At 44.3% G+C, this 18190-nt stretch overlaps 1 protein-coding gene across 2 annotated transcripts; it reads right to left on the reverse strand.

The window, feature by feature from the left end:
• Positions 1-456: 456 nt before the first annotated feature.
• Positions 457-15316, reverse strand: mapk6 (mitogen-activated protein kinase 6). 2 transcript variants are annotated; one of them, XM_049595149.1, is made up of 8 exons: positions 15094-15316; positions 10146-10996; positions 9723-10040; positions 4450-4594; positions 3863-4027; positions 3554-3749; positions 3125-3242; positions 457-2937 (listed from the first exon to the last, which is right to left on the reverse strand). In XM_049595149.1, exons 2-8 carry the CDS (start codon positions 10380-10382, stop codon positions 1843-1845), a joined length of 2274 nt encoding a protein of 757 aa, XP_049451106.1. In that variant the 5' UTR covers positions 10383-10996; positions 15094-15316; the 3' UTR covers positions 457-1842. The 2 variants fall into 2 exon arrangements, with proteins under 2 accessions (XP_049451106.1, XP_049451100.1); XM_049595143.1 differs by lacking the exon at positions 15094-15316 and adding an exon at positions 11830-11967.
• Positions 15317-18190: the final 2874 nt, after the last annotated feature.

Consider the following 18190-nt stretch of genomic DNA (forward strand, 5'->3'; position numbering starts at 1 on the left):
AGTTCAGAAATACACAAGTGTGCGTGTGATGGGACTGTTTCCACACCTTTTTTTGGACAAATACATCACTATTGTATAACATAGCAAACAGCAAAAATATCAAAATGTACACGTTTGTTATGTAATCCTGCTCATGTCTCTGCAGCGTCTCACACCTACAAGCAGGTGGGAAATCTGTGTACCAAGACGACAGCTCTGAAATATGGTGGTCTGAGCCAGAGCTACATTTAGCTGGTGATTCAAAGCTCGTGTCCCCGGCGCTCTCAGTGTAATTTAGTATGCTTACTTGGACATTAAAATTGGAGTCTAGAGGTGGCGGCACCATAGTCAGCACTTCCTCTATGCCAAGAAGGCTACTGTGGACATGCTGTGTTAAAGTTAAGTTACAAAACACCGCTTAACTGAGTGTATGAGGTCAGAGACGTCCCTGACGAATAAGAAAGGAGAGACACAAGCTTAAACTCTTTGCCAGTAATTTTATTTCGAGATATTTTGTAGAACAGGGGAACCAATGATTACAAAAAAAAGTCCATAAGTGTTCTACATGCTACACCTTAACCTAATTCATCATGCTTGCCTGGAAAAAGTACATAGAAATTTAACAAAAAACGTACAATTAAAACTGACGTACATTATACTCACCATTAACTTTACTTTAAATGTACCTTTCTCTTGCCTCCATGCACGCGGGTTTTTTTTTGTTTTTTGTTTAAACATTACATTTAGATAAAAAATTAAGACTTTTAGGCGCTTCTTTAAACCACAAAGCAGTTTTTCCATTAAAGACAGAACGCACCTATAAATAAAAAATAAAAACAAAATGAACAAAAAACGATGACATCCTTTTCGGACAATATTGGTGGAAAAATGGAAAGCCTCAACTTCTTTTTAGAAACATAACAGATGAATTTGCATCCTACCATAAAACAAAAGAACACTTACACGCCCATATAGTGCCGAAATGAAAATGGAAGTCTGTCCAACTCCTCAATCTTCAATAATCACATTGAAATAACACATTTTTGATAAAATAAATATCGCACATCTGCTAGAAATAAATAATGATTACTGAAACACCTCACTATGTTAAATGCTAAAGTGAGACAGATTTCATCTACGCGACCACTTCATTTAATGGTATGAGGATGGTCATGTGTGTAAAGCACTAGTGCGGCTTCGAGTGTCTCTCGCGGCTGTTACCTTGAGGTAGATAACACATTTACATTAACGCCTACGATAATGGTTGCTGCTGGCATCATGTGTCAGATTTACAGTATGAAAAGGGTTATTAAGGAAGCTTTCTTCAGGGGGAAAATGTCAAAGTCGTAAAAGGGAAAAAAAAAGGGCATCCCATCTTTTGTTATGTTTGAATCCTGTCAAAGGAAAGGCTGTTTGAAAGCACTTTAAATGCCTACAGCAACATCAGCGTCTGCCGTCCTTCCTTACATCACACCCGACCAGCCAAACCCTCCCTCCTAAATCCATACACCTCTCTTACCATCCTTCTGTCTTCTAGCTACTTCTCTCCTGCGTTCCGATTGTATACAGTACTTAAGTGTGTGAGTGACATGCCAGTTTCGCAATGAGGGCGTAGACATTAACCCATGAAGGCCTGGTGATCAAGGCTCAGAGTGATGACCAAAACTCTTTAAATATAATAAATCATCCCGTTCAACTCTTAAAAAAAACTAACAAAAAAATAAAATAAAAGTAACCATAATAAAAAAGGTATGAAATGATTCAAGTTCAATAATATACCATATTATTTTTTTTAAAAAACCCAACAACATAAAAACAAAACTGCCTAGATTTTGCACTGTGAGGGAGGATATACATATATCTTTAATTAAGATGCTTGAAGATGCTGCTGTATGTTTTGTGGGCAATCTGTGGGGAGCATTTGACAGCGCAGGGGGTGAGGGACGCCTGGATGGATTTCAGAGGCAAGTCATCGGTGCTGTCAAAGCAAGGCAGGGCCAGAGAGTCCAGCTGCACGTTAAGCACGATCTCTGCACTCCTGCTGAGGAAGCTCTCGTCCAACTCTCTCACTTCCGAGGGCTCCGTCTCCAGGCCGGCCACAGTCTCTCCGGCGCCCTCTTCCTTCCGGCTGAACAGGCGGTCCAGGTAGCTGGTGTAAGTGCTCTCCTTCTGGAGCTGGTCCTCTTTGCGAATGTCCCAGCACACATCATCTATCAGACAGCCGTTCTCCCCGACTCTATCCCCAGAGCTGAAGCTCTCCCAGGGGTGAGCGGGCCAGATACCGTCCCCGACGACTCCCAGCCCTCCTCCGCCTAACTGGGCGAGGTTTACCAGGCACTTCTCCTCCTTCTCCTGACTTATGGACTTGGACATGGAGCCTGAGCGGGGAGCCTCTAGCTGGGAAACGGAAGAGTTGAGCTCGTTCAGGAGGCCCACCTCGTTGAGCAGGGCCACCTCCTGACAAGGCTCCGGCTGCAGGCTCAGTTTAATGGTGCTGGCGATGAAGGAGTCGAAGTCAAAGCCTTGGCTCGGCTGGCTTTGAGGCTTCTCTGTCTGGTGTTTCTCCTGCTCGCTGTCCTTCTCCACTGGACTCTGGGTCTTCTCGATCTCCTGCAGCGCGATCTGAGCCTTCACCAGCCCATTCTTCTCACATTTGCTCTTGGCCTTGCGGTCCGCCTTCTCCTTGCTCTGCTGCTCCTTCCAATTGGAGAGGTCGATGATGAGCTTGGGTTCGTAGTAGTGGTTGACTTCACTGTCCCTCCAGATGAGGTTGTCCAGGTAGGAGGGCGACACGGCCTTGTAGTTACAGGTGTGGCTACACTGCAAGTCACAGTATTTGTTCTCGTGGTGGTCATCGTCCTGCCAGGATCCCTCTGGCTGGAACAGAGTTGAGTAGTCGAAGGACGGCTCATCCAGAAACTTCTCCCGATCTACATCAGCATATTTACGAGGATCCACCTGGAAATGGACAACAGTCACCATTCAGCCTTTGTTATCATCAAAAAATGAATTCAAGTCAGTCAGGACCGAGACAAAACTCTACAATAAGCCTTAAAATTATCTTTGAGGTGAACAGAAGTAAACAAGAAGAAGCCAACTGTTGTTTTGGAGTATGTGGATGTTTATTTCAAAATTCAAAACACACCTGAACCTCCTCCTCGTCTGTTACATCAGAGAGAGCCCTTGGGTCAACCTGAACTTCGTCTGGGTCATGGGTGCTGTGCAAGTGCCAGTCAACCTCGGACAGCTGGCTCTCATGATACCTGATGGAGATTGTAAGAGAGAGACTTCAGTACACAAAAACAGATACACAGAACGACTCAAAAAGACTCCAGTACAGGAACCAACTCTGCAAACAAACCACTAAACTAATTCAGAAAAACCTAAGTTCAGAATTAGTTCATTTTCTGGTCAGGTGACCCGTTTATTTTTATTACTGCTGCTTAGCTAGCAGAGAGGAAAGCAAACTACTCTCCACTGTATCTAAGGTCACACAAGACAAATATATACATTTGCATATCTAAGCCTGGACACAGTAAGCAGGTGTTTGAGAGGAATAAGTAAACAAGGATACCTGTCCCAGGTGTGGCTGTGGCTCTGGTCCATGAGCAGGATATCATCTACTTCATCCTCAATGTGGAAAGGGTGCAGAGAGACAGGCTCGTCAAGGGGGAAGGAGTAGTCAGCCATATAGGGGTGGGCCAGGGCCTCCTCTGCAGTGAGACGATCCATGGGGTTGAAGGTCAGGATCTTCTCCAGAAAATCCAGGGCTGCAGAGAAGGAGGACATTGAGATTGTGATTTATGAGAGGTAAGACCCTGACCCCTACCTCTGGTCTGTGTTCATGAGCATGCCTCTGAATGAAAAAGTAAGTGGTACTCACCCTGGGGACTAACGTCAGGCAGCAGCTTGGCCAGCGGTGTATGAGGCATGGACATGTCGTTGCGGATGAAGACGGGGATGACGCTGTGAAGCTCCTGACGGTCTTCCTCTCGCAGTACAGGAATGGACTCCAAGATCAGCTGCATCTGCTCCAGTTCATGGGCTCCTAAAATCACCAGGCAGACACACATCAGGTGCTTTCCTTGAAGAGTTATACAACTTTCAACATCGGCATGACTGTGTGAGTTTATTTTGAGTGAGGCCGAGCGCAGCAGATCATGAGAACAGAGATGTTATTTGTTCAGCTCGGGGCACTTTCAAAAAATAACAGCAGTCAGGCTCTCCCATCTCCACCTGGAGTTGCAAAGGAGAGCAATAAGGATCGTACAAGCAGACCGACCCAGGGCCTATCCTTAGTCTGCTCTAAACAAAGACACCGACTAGCAGGATGAACATACGCCTCATCAGCCCAATGCTCCATATTTACCTCACCAGAGTCACCCAACCTGCTTTAAAGACTGCCTGCCAGTGTGTTTGTATATGAGGTGTTACAGTGAGTCAGACAGGAGAGACTGAGTCAACATTTACCTGCAAAGAGCGTTTTCCCTGTGAGCATCTCCGCAAAAATGCAGCCAGCGGCCCACATGTCGATGGCTTTGGTGTAGTTGTTGGGAGAGAGCAGCAGGCGAGGAGACCTGTACCACTTGGTGACCAGACCTTCAGAGAGATGGCCCTGTGATAGGAGAGGACAAGGCATATTTAGTGGGACTCTTGGGGGAAAATGTAAAAAAAAAAAAAAAAAAAGGTTCATTAACAAGCCTCACAACCAGATTTTCCAGAAACTATCCTTGTTTATGAACTGCTGGGCCCTCATGCTGGGCTCATTTACAGTTTAAGAGGCTGATTTTGAAAAATAAGTTTCCCTCAGTGACAGATAAATATGATGAACATGATTTTATGAGCCTCCACATTTGCCACACAACACCGCTGTTAACACCAGTCCCCGAACACACCATGCCTGCTGGGCCATGCTAAACTTGATAACCCCCTGTGCCGCCTCCTTGACGGACCCGCTCTGTGCCAGTCACGTACGCAACACAGCATGGAGACAAAGACCCCAGAGAGAAAAGGGGGAGATCAGACACGTGCAGGCCCTGTCAGCAGTCTGAGAGCGCAGGATAATCCCCCGTTGCCACACTCTCTACTCACCAGTGACACACTAGTGACACTGATCTGCACTCCACTCTCACACAGGACCTGGCTACTCACAGGAACAGGAGGACAGTAAACACAAAAGGAGACTGACCTGTGTGTGCGTGTGTGTGTGTGTGTGTGTGTGTGTGTGTGTGTGTGTGTGTGTGTGTGCGCGCGCCCCCTCCCCCCCACACACACACACACGGGGACATTGGGGGATGGGAGGATGTAAAACAACACCCTTGCTGCCCTCTCTCTCCCCCACATGCAGTGGTAGCTCGTGGTGAGACCAAAATGGTCAGCTCACTGATCCAGTCTCGTGTTTCTGTCCTAAGTTGGCCGCAGATGCTCTATGTCACACTATCCTGGAGTGTATCACTACCATGCACGTCCTTGTTTGATGAGCCTATGAATGACATGCAATGTAGACAGTAGATGTGACTACCTCCTTCAGATAACCGGCTAATCTATTTGTCTGAGTCTAGCAGTGGCTTTCACCAAGAAGCTTGTGAGGAGGTCAAGGGGAATTACAAGGCACCAGGTCACGCCTACTGACTGAAACTTGCAAGGCTGTGCGGCAGCCACTGTGAGAAAAAGCCAGTAAATTGTCTGACCTATGTGAATGTGGTTACAGTGGAGAAATACATGCAACCATCTTAGAGCATTGCGACAGATTTAGATTAGGTTGACTTTAAAGAGTGTCGGGTCATTGCGTAAGGACAATTCAGAGTACGATGGACTCTGAACTAAAGGGAGCGGATAAGAGTTTGCTACCAGCTGAGGGCATAAAAGTGCATTAGGTAAACACTGCAGCTCACCTCTTACTCTTACTGATCTCTAAGTCAACCACCTGCCACAAAGACAGGAACGACAGAATTAAAGTATCTCAATACCTCTGGCAACTGTTGGTGCATTACTTAACCGCTTGATCTGGATCAGACAGGGCTGACATTTAGTGACTCATAAAAGTCTCATTCAGTGCGTCTGGCTGTAGTTAGTCATAGCAACCTTCAACAGATCTGACCAGATGTCGGTAAAGGTGGCTGGAGAAGAGTCCGTGAGATCATCCCCAGCCCAGCCTCCATTTGCAAAATAGAGCTGTGCTGCTTCACAGAAGCTGGTGACTGAGAACGATAGATTTCCTTGCTGGCGCTGAATGTATTTTCGTCTTAGCGCACCAACCCACCCACACGAGAATCATTCCACAGACAAATCACTATAAATAGCAGGGTGAGAGGAGCCTCACTGCAGTCTCACAACACATTGGAATAAATTGTTTATCCATTAATGTGGTCCATATGTCCAATGGCTGATCATCATTATTCTTGCTACTTTTGGTTCCATGATAAAACTGTGGTTAAATGCAAGACACTGTCTGCAGGATATTTTTTTAGATTGTGGAAACAGGAGAAACCACAACTCTGAAATTCATTAAGCCCTAAGTCGACTCTTGTTGGATCCTGTGCAGTCTGGTGCCAGACAGCTCTGTTGCTGGCTGAATAAGTGGGTCAAACTAGTGTTGTGCTGGATGCTTGTGTGGAAGAAAGGACCTCTGTGAACCCTCCACCCCCCTCTTCTTTCATATAACATTCCTGAAAATTCCCCTGTTATTATCTCTTCAACATCACAAATTCCTGAATTTTATGCTGAGCCACAAGCAGCCACAAGAGTTTTCCAAGCTTGTATTAGTGCAACTACTTTCACTTGTACTAACATGTAAAACAGACCATTTTCTACATCGACGAATTGTCTGTATGCCCCACACAACTTTGTCTAGCACCTGTTGTCTTCATTCCAAAAGATGACTAAAATCTTATAACAGGTTTGTTAACCTTTAAAGCAAATGATCTGAAAGTGAGATGATGTGATGTGAAAACTAGACTGGATTTCCCCTCTAAACAACATGTTGTCTCACTGAGCAGATGTGAAATCACTTAGCTAAGGCACACATTAAATGTGTTAGACTATCCTGAAGTAGTTTACAGCCTCAGATAGCCTCATTTAAAACCAAAAGCAGCTTGCTTAAGCCCAACCAATGCTAAACCTAAATGGGTGAGTGTTATATACACTGTGCCCTTTTTTTTTTTTGTTAAAAGGGCGGGCAACAACTGGAAATGCACACAAGCTTGAGATCAGCTTCAAGTAAAGCCCTGAGCAAGGCTCCCACAACAAGACAAAGAGCTGGCTGGGAAAAAGGAGGGGAATCATGGTTGGAGAGGTTGGATGAGTGCACGTGAATTCTTGCCATTCTTGATCCTGTGCCATTACGAGGGCCGGGATTATGGTTCACACAGGCAGAAACGTTCTGCTTTCTCAAAACAAATGGAAAGATATTGCAGAAACACAGGTATTCTTGGCAAGCTTGACGCTGCATACTTATAACAAAGCCATGCAAGATTAATAAAAGCCTGAAGGGAATCATGAGGAGTTATATTTCATTAATCCAAGCAATACAAAAAAACAGGAACGTGGGAGGAAAAGGTGGGACAAATGCCTTGTGCCTAATCCACTGATGCATGAATACATACACCACGTTACTGAAACAACGCCAGAAACTGAGGTTCATTGGCAAAGAGCGCTTCTTTATTTAGAAACAACGTTATTCAAATAACATGCACTCAGCCACCCAGCTGCTCTGCCTCACCCTGTCTACTGGAGGTAAAGGGTAGTTGTGAAAGCAAATTTGCCCTCAGTGACTCTGCCCTAATGTCCGGCCAGCAGTGAAAGCAACTGCTTTTTTAACGCCTCCACATGTCACTGGGCTCCCTAATGTCATGTGGGGGTGATGGGTTCATTTTTAAACAAGCCTCATTTGGTGTGAGGCACTAGACACACACTATCAGATGACTATAGGTGCCATGAAACAAGTGGCTGGTTGAGATATCAGTGTTCTCCCTCCCCCTGCCACACCACTATTGTCATCATAGTAGAGACAGACAAAACACAGCAACACTGTTTGGAAAGGAGAGCAGGGTCAAAGCCTATTAAAGTCAGTCTGACTATAGCATTTGTATCCTTGACAAAAACTCAGCAGCAGTAGTCTGCTGCAGCACTATGCCAGACAATAGTCAAACACAAGAGAGCTGACCCCAGTCAAGCAGCTTTTCAATACCCACTTGCCTGCATGTTTCCTATCAGGAAAAACTGCTTATATTGAGGGAAAAAAGCCCACACGGCAAACCCTGCTGTAAGGGAGGAGTGCGGTCACGCTGGGTGGGTGGCTACAGTGACTGTGAGAAACTCTCACTTCTTCCCGGCAACTACGAGCCCTCGCCTTCCTGTTCATATTGCAGAGAAAGCTATTGTCTCCACCTAAGATATGACTCATATGAAAATACAGAAGTCACTCATAGCTGAAAATGTGACAAGACTACACAAACATCGTAGTGGTGGTGAGCTGAAAATGAGCAGTTCTGATAAACACGTGTGTGTAAGTCTGTCTCAGAAGGATGTATGCTATGGCAGGACCCTGGCTGTGTAAGGGATATGAATGAGGCTTTGCCAGCCGAAGGGATCACGTCACGTGAGCCCACTTCAGACCCTTCAATGACTAATCTGAGACACGTGTGAGCATCTGACTGCCTCTGTGCTCTGAAGAGATCCAGCAGCTACAGAGAGGGAGGGAGGTGAGAGACTTCCCAACCTAGATTTTCTCTCATCACAACACCATATGGCCTTTGACTGGAATTTCCTCATCCCTTTATAAGGTGACGAAAACACACAAGGGCAATACAGGCCTTCCACCTGGCTACAATTAGACAGAGTAATCCATACTGTTACACTAAAGACAAAAGCAACCAACTCTATTGCTGCCATTACACTGCCTCACAAAACAAAAACAGGGTTATAAAGAACATTATAATGTGTACATTTACACATTTGGTGTGTTAACATCTGGCTTTTAATGCCTTGGTTTACATTGTGCTGGCATCTGATGAGAAAGAAGGAAAAAGTCCTGTAACACAAAAAACAACACCCAATTTTCTTGACTCATAGGCGTGAAAATGGAGTAATGACCTTATGCAAATGGAACTAAGGGAAAACTCTGATATGAATTAATCTTTATCTAGTTTAATGCAGCATGTCCTGCTGCAGCCTCGAGCCTTCACCATTACCCCGCGATGCTGATGAAGGCTCAAGGCTGAAATGTTCATGTGTTGCGCACGCTGCATATGAATTTTTGCTGGATTTTTTTCCACCTGGGAATAAGGATTATCTTCATCTTTGTTATGCCACATTATCATGAACCCACTCATTCGTATATTTAGTCTTGGAACTGAGCCCATCTTCACTTCTAGCTGTATATACTTGCAAATGAGTTAAAAAAAAAACAAAAAAAAACAGTTCCCATGGTTGTGTTTTCCACAGCCTCACTTCTCCTAACAAGGAAACGGAGGCGTTACCTACAGGAACCACATCCCGTCTTGTTTACTTCCTGCTGTGAAACTGCGTCACCCTGGGGGGCACCGCATTACTGAAGAATAACGTAAACATTGCGTGTCAGAGCAACAAAGCACTCATCGTTGAGCAGAAAGTGTGCAAACCTGTCTGCTCTTCTTGAGGCTCTAGTGTATGCAGTGCTTCAACACACTGCTCAGCATGAAACCCCAGAAATATTATGTTCTCCACGAACAAGACTGAAACAGGTACTCAGAAACTGGCCCTACCTTGTGAGAGTAGTGTGGGTCCATGATTCGGGCCAGCCCAAAGTCCCCGATCTTCAGTACCAGGTCCTCTGTGTTGACAAATAGGTTGGCTGGCTTGAGGTCGCGGTGCAGCACATTGGCAGAGTGGATGTACTTGAGGCCCCGGAGGAGCTGGTACATGAAGAGCCTAGCGTGGCCCTCGGACAGAAGGCCCCGCTCTAGCAGCTGACACAGATCTGTCTCCATGTACTCCTGCACAATGTAGACTGAGTTGACCTCTGTCAGGGACACCACGTCCTCTGTTAGCCTGCGACCGTTGGGGCCCAAAGTTTCAAACACCTGGTGACATAAAAAGAAGGATCAGAATTGTGTATAAATTATTTTGTAACCCCAGAAAATCAGATAAATACTCTCTGCTGCTTTGAGAAGACCCTTGCTGCTTACCTTGACAATGTTGTCATGGTCAAGGCGTCTGATAATCTTGATTTCCCGCAGGGCATGCTTCACACTCTGGGGATCGGTCAAGATAATTTTCTTCACGGCCACACGCTTGTCACAGTCTGTGTCAACTGCTGAGAACACCAGGCCGTTTCCTCCGTAGCCTAGAGGCTTCAAGTCCATGTAGCGAGAACCCAGGTCAAAGCCATGGATGTTCATGAGTGACTCAAACTTTTCTGCCATGGCGACGTTTTTTGGCCTTAACACCAAGCTCCAGCTATCTCTGACGTTTGGTCTCTGGCCTGTTTCAAGTCCAACTTTATCACTGACAGAGGAATTTATCTGAAAATTCCCCCACTGCTCCAGCGGCTGAGCTGACTGACTCCTGCACAGAGGACTACTGAATCCCCCGTCCAGCCGTCGCTGTCAAATGCAGGGTGCTAATATGTGGTCTATCTTTCTTTCCATCTTGAACGAGGGGAGTAAATTTTAAAGTTGAATTTCTCCTCCAATCCTGGATGTGTGGATATCTTTAGTGTTTATAGACTGCAATGGAATGGACTTTGAGGCCAATTAAAAAGCACTGAGACTATATTAAACTATAAAAGCATGTAGTTGCATCCTTACAGTGCAGATACATTCAGTGTTTGACTGGTCCTGAGCAGCTTTAGGATTTTTTCCCTCTTTTTTTGTTTATATTTTTATCTGTGTTATTTTCCTGTCAAGTCACCTGATCTATAAAACTGAAATGAGTCTGGCCTATTAGTCTTCAAGGAAATTTTACACATCAATGATCAGGTGGCTCAAGCTCGCCACAGTCGCAATCAAAACTATCCTCCATTTTACTTGGGTATAACCTGAAAGACAAGAGAAAACAGAAAGAGCAAAGAAAAATGTAAATAGTGCCATAAGAGAAAGCAGTTTAAAGTTTGCCGTTTCGCAATACATTTCCATAAATGTTGCACAGAAATGTAGTCAAACCTCACCCTTACAATGTTTAAAACATTTTGAGGATTTCACAAAAGCAGCAGACAAACAAGAAATCCCCATTCACTGTGCTTTCACCGGCTTCAGTTCAAACGTGGTATCATTAATGGAAACTAACCCTCCCCCGCCCGGTTTAGGCGCTTGCTAGTCCGGTTTCTGGGTATCGATAAAATTCAGACACAACACAGAGGCTTGACGTAAATTAAGATAAACACCCACAAGGATATTTACACGCCACACATGAAAGAAAAACAGCTTTTGTTCGGGCTTTACATGTTTACACCGCCTATTTTTGGCCTTCACTGGGTCTGTGACTGGCTGGCGGAAGAAAGCCACGAATGGAAGCATATCGGCAAGCTGACAAGCTACTGACAGACCTCTGTCTACTTGGTTTTAATATATCACCTAACATGTCCACTGAATAACACACACATACACCATGCTATAAAGGAAACCAATAATCTCAACACACTGCCCGTTACGTAAATACTAAAAGCATACGGTTAAAGAGAAACCCGCCGATAGCGCGAACAAAGGAGCCGTTGTTGGCGGAGGCTTCTGACTACGTGGTAACAGCTTTCCTCGCGCTAAGCAGCACAAAGCCGACCTCCGTTAAACCGTTAAAAACGACCCCGAATCCACCCTGAAATGACATTTCATGTAAATTCCAGTGACAGAAATCGACATATAAGAAATTACTTACAGTCCGTATTCGTTGCATTAGTCTCGTTTTATATTTAATCAAACCCAGACGAAGGTTTGACTGCGCTCCGCTCTCGGGCTCTGCGGATCTGTTGCAATCGCCATTGAGGCTGGGCAGCGCTATGAAAGGCAGCGTGACGTCACGATGCTGCCTTCTTGGCCATCGGGCATATCTAAACTACGGGGAGAGCCCTTCACAAGATGATGGTGATCAAGTGTTTTGCTGTAATGTTAAAGGATTTCTTGGGCCTATGACAACTACTTTACACAATTTACTATTAAATAATTATCAGTTAGCTATAAGTAATATTCAAAGGCTATTTTCAGGTGTATTGGGTTCATTAGCAGTGCTGATTTAGATGCAGTAAACCAACCAGCATTTATTGCTTTATTATTGATTGATTTCCGGCTGTATTACTCATTAATTGACATTATAGTGGTTTTAATATACAATTGCATGTATGGTAAGGTCGTAGTTTATTCCCAGAAAAAATCCCTGTCTCATCTTTTAAGTATTTTTAACAGATAAAAATGTAATTGTGAAATACATAATTAAATACGCATAATAAAGACACTAAGCTACTCTTTCAGTTTTGTTGCACTCTTACATATGTCAGATATTGTAGATTTTATCAATAACACAAAGCACCACAGAGCCAGTTGTTTCTACATTAAAACTTGGAGCTTCGAGCAGCCATTGAAAGCAGCGGGAGTCATTCAAAACATGTGTCTGAAGTTTGAGATCACGTGACAGCGGTAGATTCAAAATCCAGCTAAACATTCACAGGTTTATGGATGAAATGATAACAACACAGAAAAAAGGACAGTAATCCTTTGAGTAAACAAGCATCCCGTGATCGTGTGTGTGTAACAATAGCACCTTGAAAACAAAGTTCAACCACAGCTGCAAAATAACTGTCATATCCTGTAGGTCTATTTAGACATAGGCTAATCCTAGTAGGAAAAGAAAGACAGAAAGTTGTGCGCTTGAATCATTTGTGCAGCTCCTTTAAATAAATATGAACAGAGAGATATATGATGAGAGATAGGGGTAAATATTCTGCATCCTTTCATTGCCCATCCAAGGAGAGAGGGGGGAAACAGGTGATTAGGCTGCACAAAATGCTGCAGACCAGTTCCTATGACAGCTGCTTATCTTACATCACTCAGATATCTCAGTGTTTATGCTTTCTTTGGTCCACTTGCAGTCTAGCAGTTCACATTCTTCCAAAATTGAGTCATACGCAACAGAAAATTCGGGCCTATTACAGGCCAGTCAATATCTAGGTGCAGCTGAGTTTTTGCACAGGCTATAGTCTGGTCTTTTTTATCCATGCATGTTTTTTTCTTTTTGCAAAATAGGCTGTTGTTTCCCGGATTTGTTTTTGCCTTTGATGGGTATTAAGGTTGTTTACAGATTATGGCACGCACCATTGCATTAATCGTGTCAGTGAGAAAAATCGCTCGGACAGTTGCTCACTCACTGCGGCTTGCGGATTTAGAAGGTCCATCTGGCACGGATATGCGCAGCGTGTTTTCTCTTTTCAGCTGTCCGCCCTCACATCCGATCTCCACGAGGCTTACACATCCCAAGCAAAAATAAAGTCAGGAGATAAAGGAAGGCACAAATGTTCTATGTACAGATCCCCCATTCAGACTGCGGCCGGGGCTCCATCATAGTGTGGATGCTGTGAGGAGACAGAGGCATGGATGGGCGGGCAGGCAGCAGCATCACAGCCGCAGCATCAGCATCCGCAGGCAGACCATGTGGGAACCCATGTGCTCGAGAATGCAGATGCCTCACACAGGCCGGGATGGGCTCTGCGATGGAGAGCAGGAGCTGCATGCGGACCGGGCGTGATGCGACAGACTTATGAGACGGTTAGGAGCCGGACATGGAGAGGGAAAGGTTGAGAAAAGACGCAATCTACCTTTCAAGGCTGCTCTTATTTTTTGTGTGACAGGGGGTTCGTGGTTTGTGACGATGCAGGTTTATGATTATGCATCAATCCCACTGTCATAAAGTTATGTAATAATCATAATATCTCATATCATTAGGTAGATTCTGCAGAGACAGCACAAATGGGAGGTGGAATAAATGTAATTTAGAGCCCTTTTTGGCCTGCTGAGATATGCTCTCTGAGTTTATTTTATTTGTTTAATTATTTTATAATTATAATATAAGGTAAGGAAATGCCTTGAAATACTAGGCTCAAGAAAGTCTGTCTTTCATTGTAGCTTAATAATAGCATAATCATGCTAAAATTGTATGCACTTTATCAGTCCAAATTTTTATCCTTTCTTACCCGAAGGTCAGAGGTCAAGAGAGTGCCTTGTTTTTGCTCTAAGGCACTTCAGTGGCGTAGAAGACCCTTTACATCCTCCACAAGTCAGAAACTATATGTTAAATTATTTAACATTTTCTGTCATCATAGAGCACTGTATCACTGCTATGATTCCTTCCCATGACCTCTGGCCCCCATTTACAAGAATCACTGGGTGGCTTCTGATCAAAGCTGCATTAATAATTAAAAACCTGCTCTGTAGATAAGGTATTGGCACTTGTTTGCATCAATAAGTTGGTCTTTGCCCTCTGCCTCAGACGAACGGAGGTCAGGAAAGGTAAAGCTGAGTCTCACCCTACCTGTTGGGGTCATACAATAATTCTCTTGATTGTTTTGGGGAAGACAGATTTTTAAGATAAGAAATGAATCTTCCTCTTCTGTTTATTTGTATTCCAATCCAATCACAAACAATTACTAACATTGTGTCTCCACCATGGGTCAGTACAGCCTCTGCTGCAGGCCTCCCCTCGTTACATCACCGGACAAATAGTTGACATCAAGTCTTTGACTGTGTAATTTAGTGGGGATGACAGTGGCATCTATTGCTGCCACTTAGAGTTACCGTTAGTGCCGTATTACCGCAGTGTTCAAAACCAAACAAATACTGTACTGTTGCAATCCAAGGGGTTTTGTTTGTTGAGCGTCCCGTGAGTGACGAATGAAGTTGCTGTTTGCGTATGTTCGTCTGATGGTGGTATGACGTACTCTGTCACACTTTCACCTATACACAGAGTGTGTCCAAGCTCCATACTATCGTCAAGCTCACTCTAACACGAGACCTGTTATTTACATTTCACGCAATCTTCTTTTTTTAACTTTTTATTGCCTAGATTCTAGGCAAAAATATCCTAGACATTACCAACATGTCAATTTCATCTCTACTTGTCTCTTATAGAAAATGAATTCTTCATTCCACTCACCAAGGTTGACATCCTCATGAGACGTCTGGAGCAACATGGTTCAGAAGTTAATAGTCCATCCAGAGGAGTTTATACTGTATATCCAACACTGCTGGTTCAACAGGCAGACAGGTGAAGAGAGCAGTCCAGTGCCTCCCTGTGTATGTGTGGGTATGTGTCTGTATTGTCAGAGCTTTGGCGATGTGTTATCCTACTCCATGTGCCTCTGGTTGTGAGGTGGAGCTCCATGGAGAGTTAATATAGGCCGGGCAGGAGAGGGGAGGAGACTGCTCTGTGTATGGCTTGGCCTGTCAGTGTGTCAGACACACCATCATTAGAGTTCACTGCCACCACCTCTCTGTCTCTGTCTTTCACTGCCACTTTCTTACACTTCTCTCAAAAAAATCTCATTATCAGAGTTGTTCTTAAATTCCTTTTTTTCATGTTTTGATCCAGTCTAAGTGGCCTGTGCTGAGATATATTCCTGTTTCTGGGTGAGACCTTTGCAAATCCAGTTTTGGTGACTCATGATTTCTATCTGTCAGCTTAAATCAAAGGATTACACAGTCCTAATGGGTCGCGAATGTTATGCATTTCTGTGGATTAGGAAAAGCCTCCAAACACATTTGAATGAAATGAAAAATACATGCTCAAGCTCAGGCAGATTTTTTTGGTCACATTGTTGCACACACAGCACTGTTGTTTCATAAACAGAGCCTACAATATATTCCTGTACAAGAAGACACTTTTATGCATGGATGGATTATTTAGCATGCCTACTGGGCAAGTGTCAGGGCCCCCGGGCCTCCATCTGCAAAATGTCACCCAAATTAACATCAGGAAGATACTCAAAATGACCAAAAAGAGACACTGAAAGACCACAAAGAGATGCAAAGGGACTGCAAAGTGACACAAAATAACTACAAAAACAGGTAAAACAACCACAAAGAGACATAAAACAACTACAAAGAGGTACAAAGCAACCACAAGGTGACACAAAATTACTACGAAGTAGCAAAAAATGACCAAATAAAGCACAAATTACCACAAGAGACACAAAACAACCACAAAGAGACAATAAACAACCACAGAGACATAAAATCACTACAAAGAGACACAAAGCAACCACAAAGAGACACAAAATAACTCAAACGCAGCAAAAAATGACCAATAAGGCACGAAATTACCACAGAGAAACACAAAACAACTACAAAGACACACAAAATGACTATGAAGCAGCAAAATATGACCAAATGAGACACAAAATTACCACGAAGAGACACAAAACAACCACAAAAACATGCACTGCAGCTACAATAAGATGCAAAACCACCACAAAGTCTGTGTGTTTTACTCCTGTGTAGGAGAGGTGGTGGGGCCCTTTGCATATCTGTGCCCAGGGGCCCATTAGGCCCGTTTCCACTGAAGAAGTTCCTGGTACTATTTGGGGGGCAGGAACTACTACAGGAACGTCCTCTCGCTTGGCACTCTCAACCGCTGTGTCTTAGTTACAACATGACTGAGCTAACTGGAGTAGTTTCATGTCATATCCGACAACGGGAGGCTTTTAACAGATGACGTCCTGATGTTAGCTTTGCTGCTGCTGTTAGCTGTCCCTGTCAGCTGATGCTTTCTAGACATCGTGATTTCCCAAAACTGAATAAATACCACACATAGCAACACAAAACTGCTTTGCTAGCTCAATCATGTTGTAACTAAGATATCTGCTGGAAAAAATATTTTTTTTCACGGGCCATTTAGTGAGTTTTTTTACATGGCGGCAGAAGCTATATGAACGAGCTAACCCTCGTCTGCTGAGTTTTAAAAATGCCGGCTATTTTGTTGCTTTCTGTTGACGTCACATCCCGCTTCGAGTATATCCAATCAGCACCAAGTAATCTCCAAGCCCCAGCCAGGAGTTTCTCAGGGCCGTTCTGAGTACCTACTCTGAGGCAGGGACTTGTTTAGCCCCCGTAAAAGTTCCGGAACTCTGTCCTTCGGGGGTGGTTCCTACGGTGGAGACACGCACCAACGGCCTCGGCCCCGTAAAATTACCCCGAAGTTTCTGCAGTGGACAAGGGGCTATTGTCTCATAATCAGCCCATGCTTTTAGCGCTTGCAGTCCATCCTCTGAAGGAGAGTCTTTGTGTTTTATTGCTCGCTGTAATGGTCAGTATCAGTGGGGGGTTTATGAAGTTCTGATTCTACAAATGCCAGAGAGGAATCAGTGTTGAATCTACAGCAGAACACGGCTCCCCCTTTTCCTTCCTGCCCCATAAATCCAGTTTTTCCATGCTCACAACATCACACAGTGCCTGCCACTTTCCGCCTGCAAGACTGGTCCTGCTGGCAAGACCAGCTTCACTTGATATTTAAACCAGACTGCTGCGGGGTCTGGACCAGCTGCGTGTTATCAAAACATCTGAATGGACGTAAGAGGAAATGAGGGCAAAGCTGTGGGTTTTGTGTTATAGTTTGCTTCTCCTCTGACTGTGCACTTATTATCACTTCTACAGATTAATTCATGTTCTGCGATGCCTGCAGCATAAACCTGTGTGTTCGGGTGGGCTTGCTGCCATGGGAATCTACTGTAAGTGAAACTCAGAGGGAAGCCTGTATGGGCGATGTTGGCCTCAGTTGATTAACACCATTAATTAATTAATCACTGATTACCCCGAGTGAGTACAGTGAGAAACCATTACGTAACACCACTTACAGAAGCGATATGGCCTGCTCTGCTCTCTGTAACACAGAATGATTAATTCCAATCTCTGTTGCTGCTGCTGTTTTCCACACAGTGTCTGCTGTTACCTAACAGTGTTTTTGCACTGGACCTGAAGCCAAGGTGCAGAACGGATCAGGAGTTCTTGCACTCATGTTAATTTCAGTGGCTGTTTGACCCTTACAGGAACTGTGTTATCCACGCACACACCCTGATCGCGTCAGACACAGCGCAACTTAGGTATTTCACAGCATTGTGAAAGAGGCCTACACAGAGAGAGTGTTTCTCCACTGGGGACTGTGTCTCCGGTACACAGGGGCAGTGTTTACATAATGGCATCCTTTTGTGGTTATAAGTACTATATAGGTAAGACATTCATGTATGATTGCTTCATTT

This window comes from Epinephelus fuscoguttatus, linkage group LG2 (assembly GCF_011397635.1).
Source record: "Epinephelus fuscoguttatus linkage group LG2, E.fuscoguttatus.final_Chr_v1".
NCBI classification, from domain to species: domain Eukaryota; kingdom Metazoa; phylum Chordata; class Actinopteri; order Perciformes; family Serranidae; genus Epinephelus; species Epinephelus fuscoguttatus.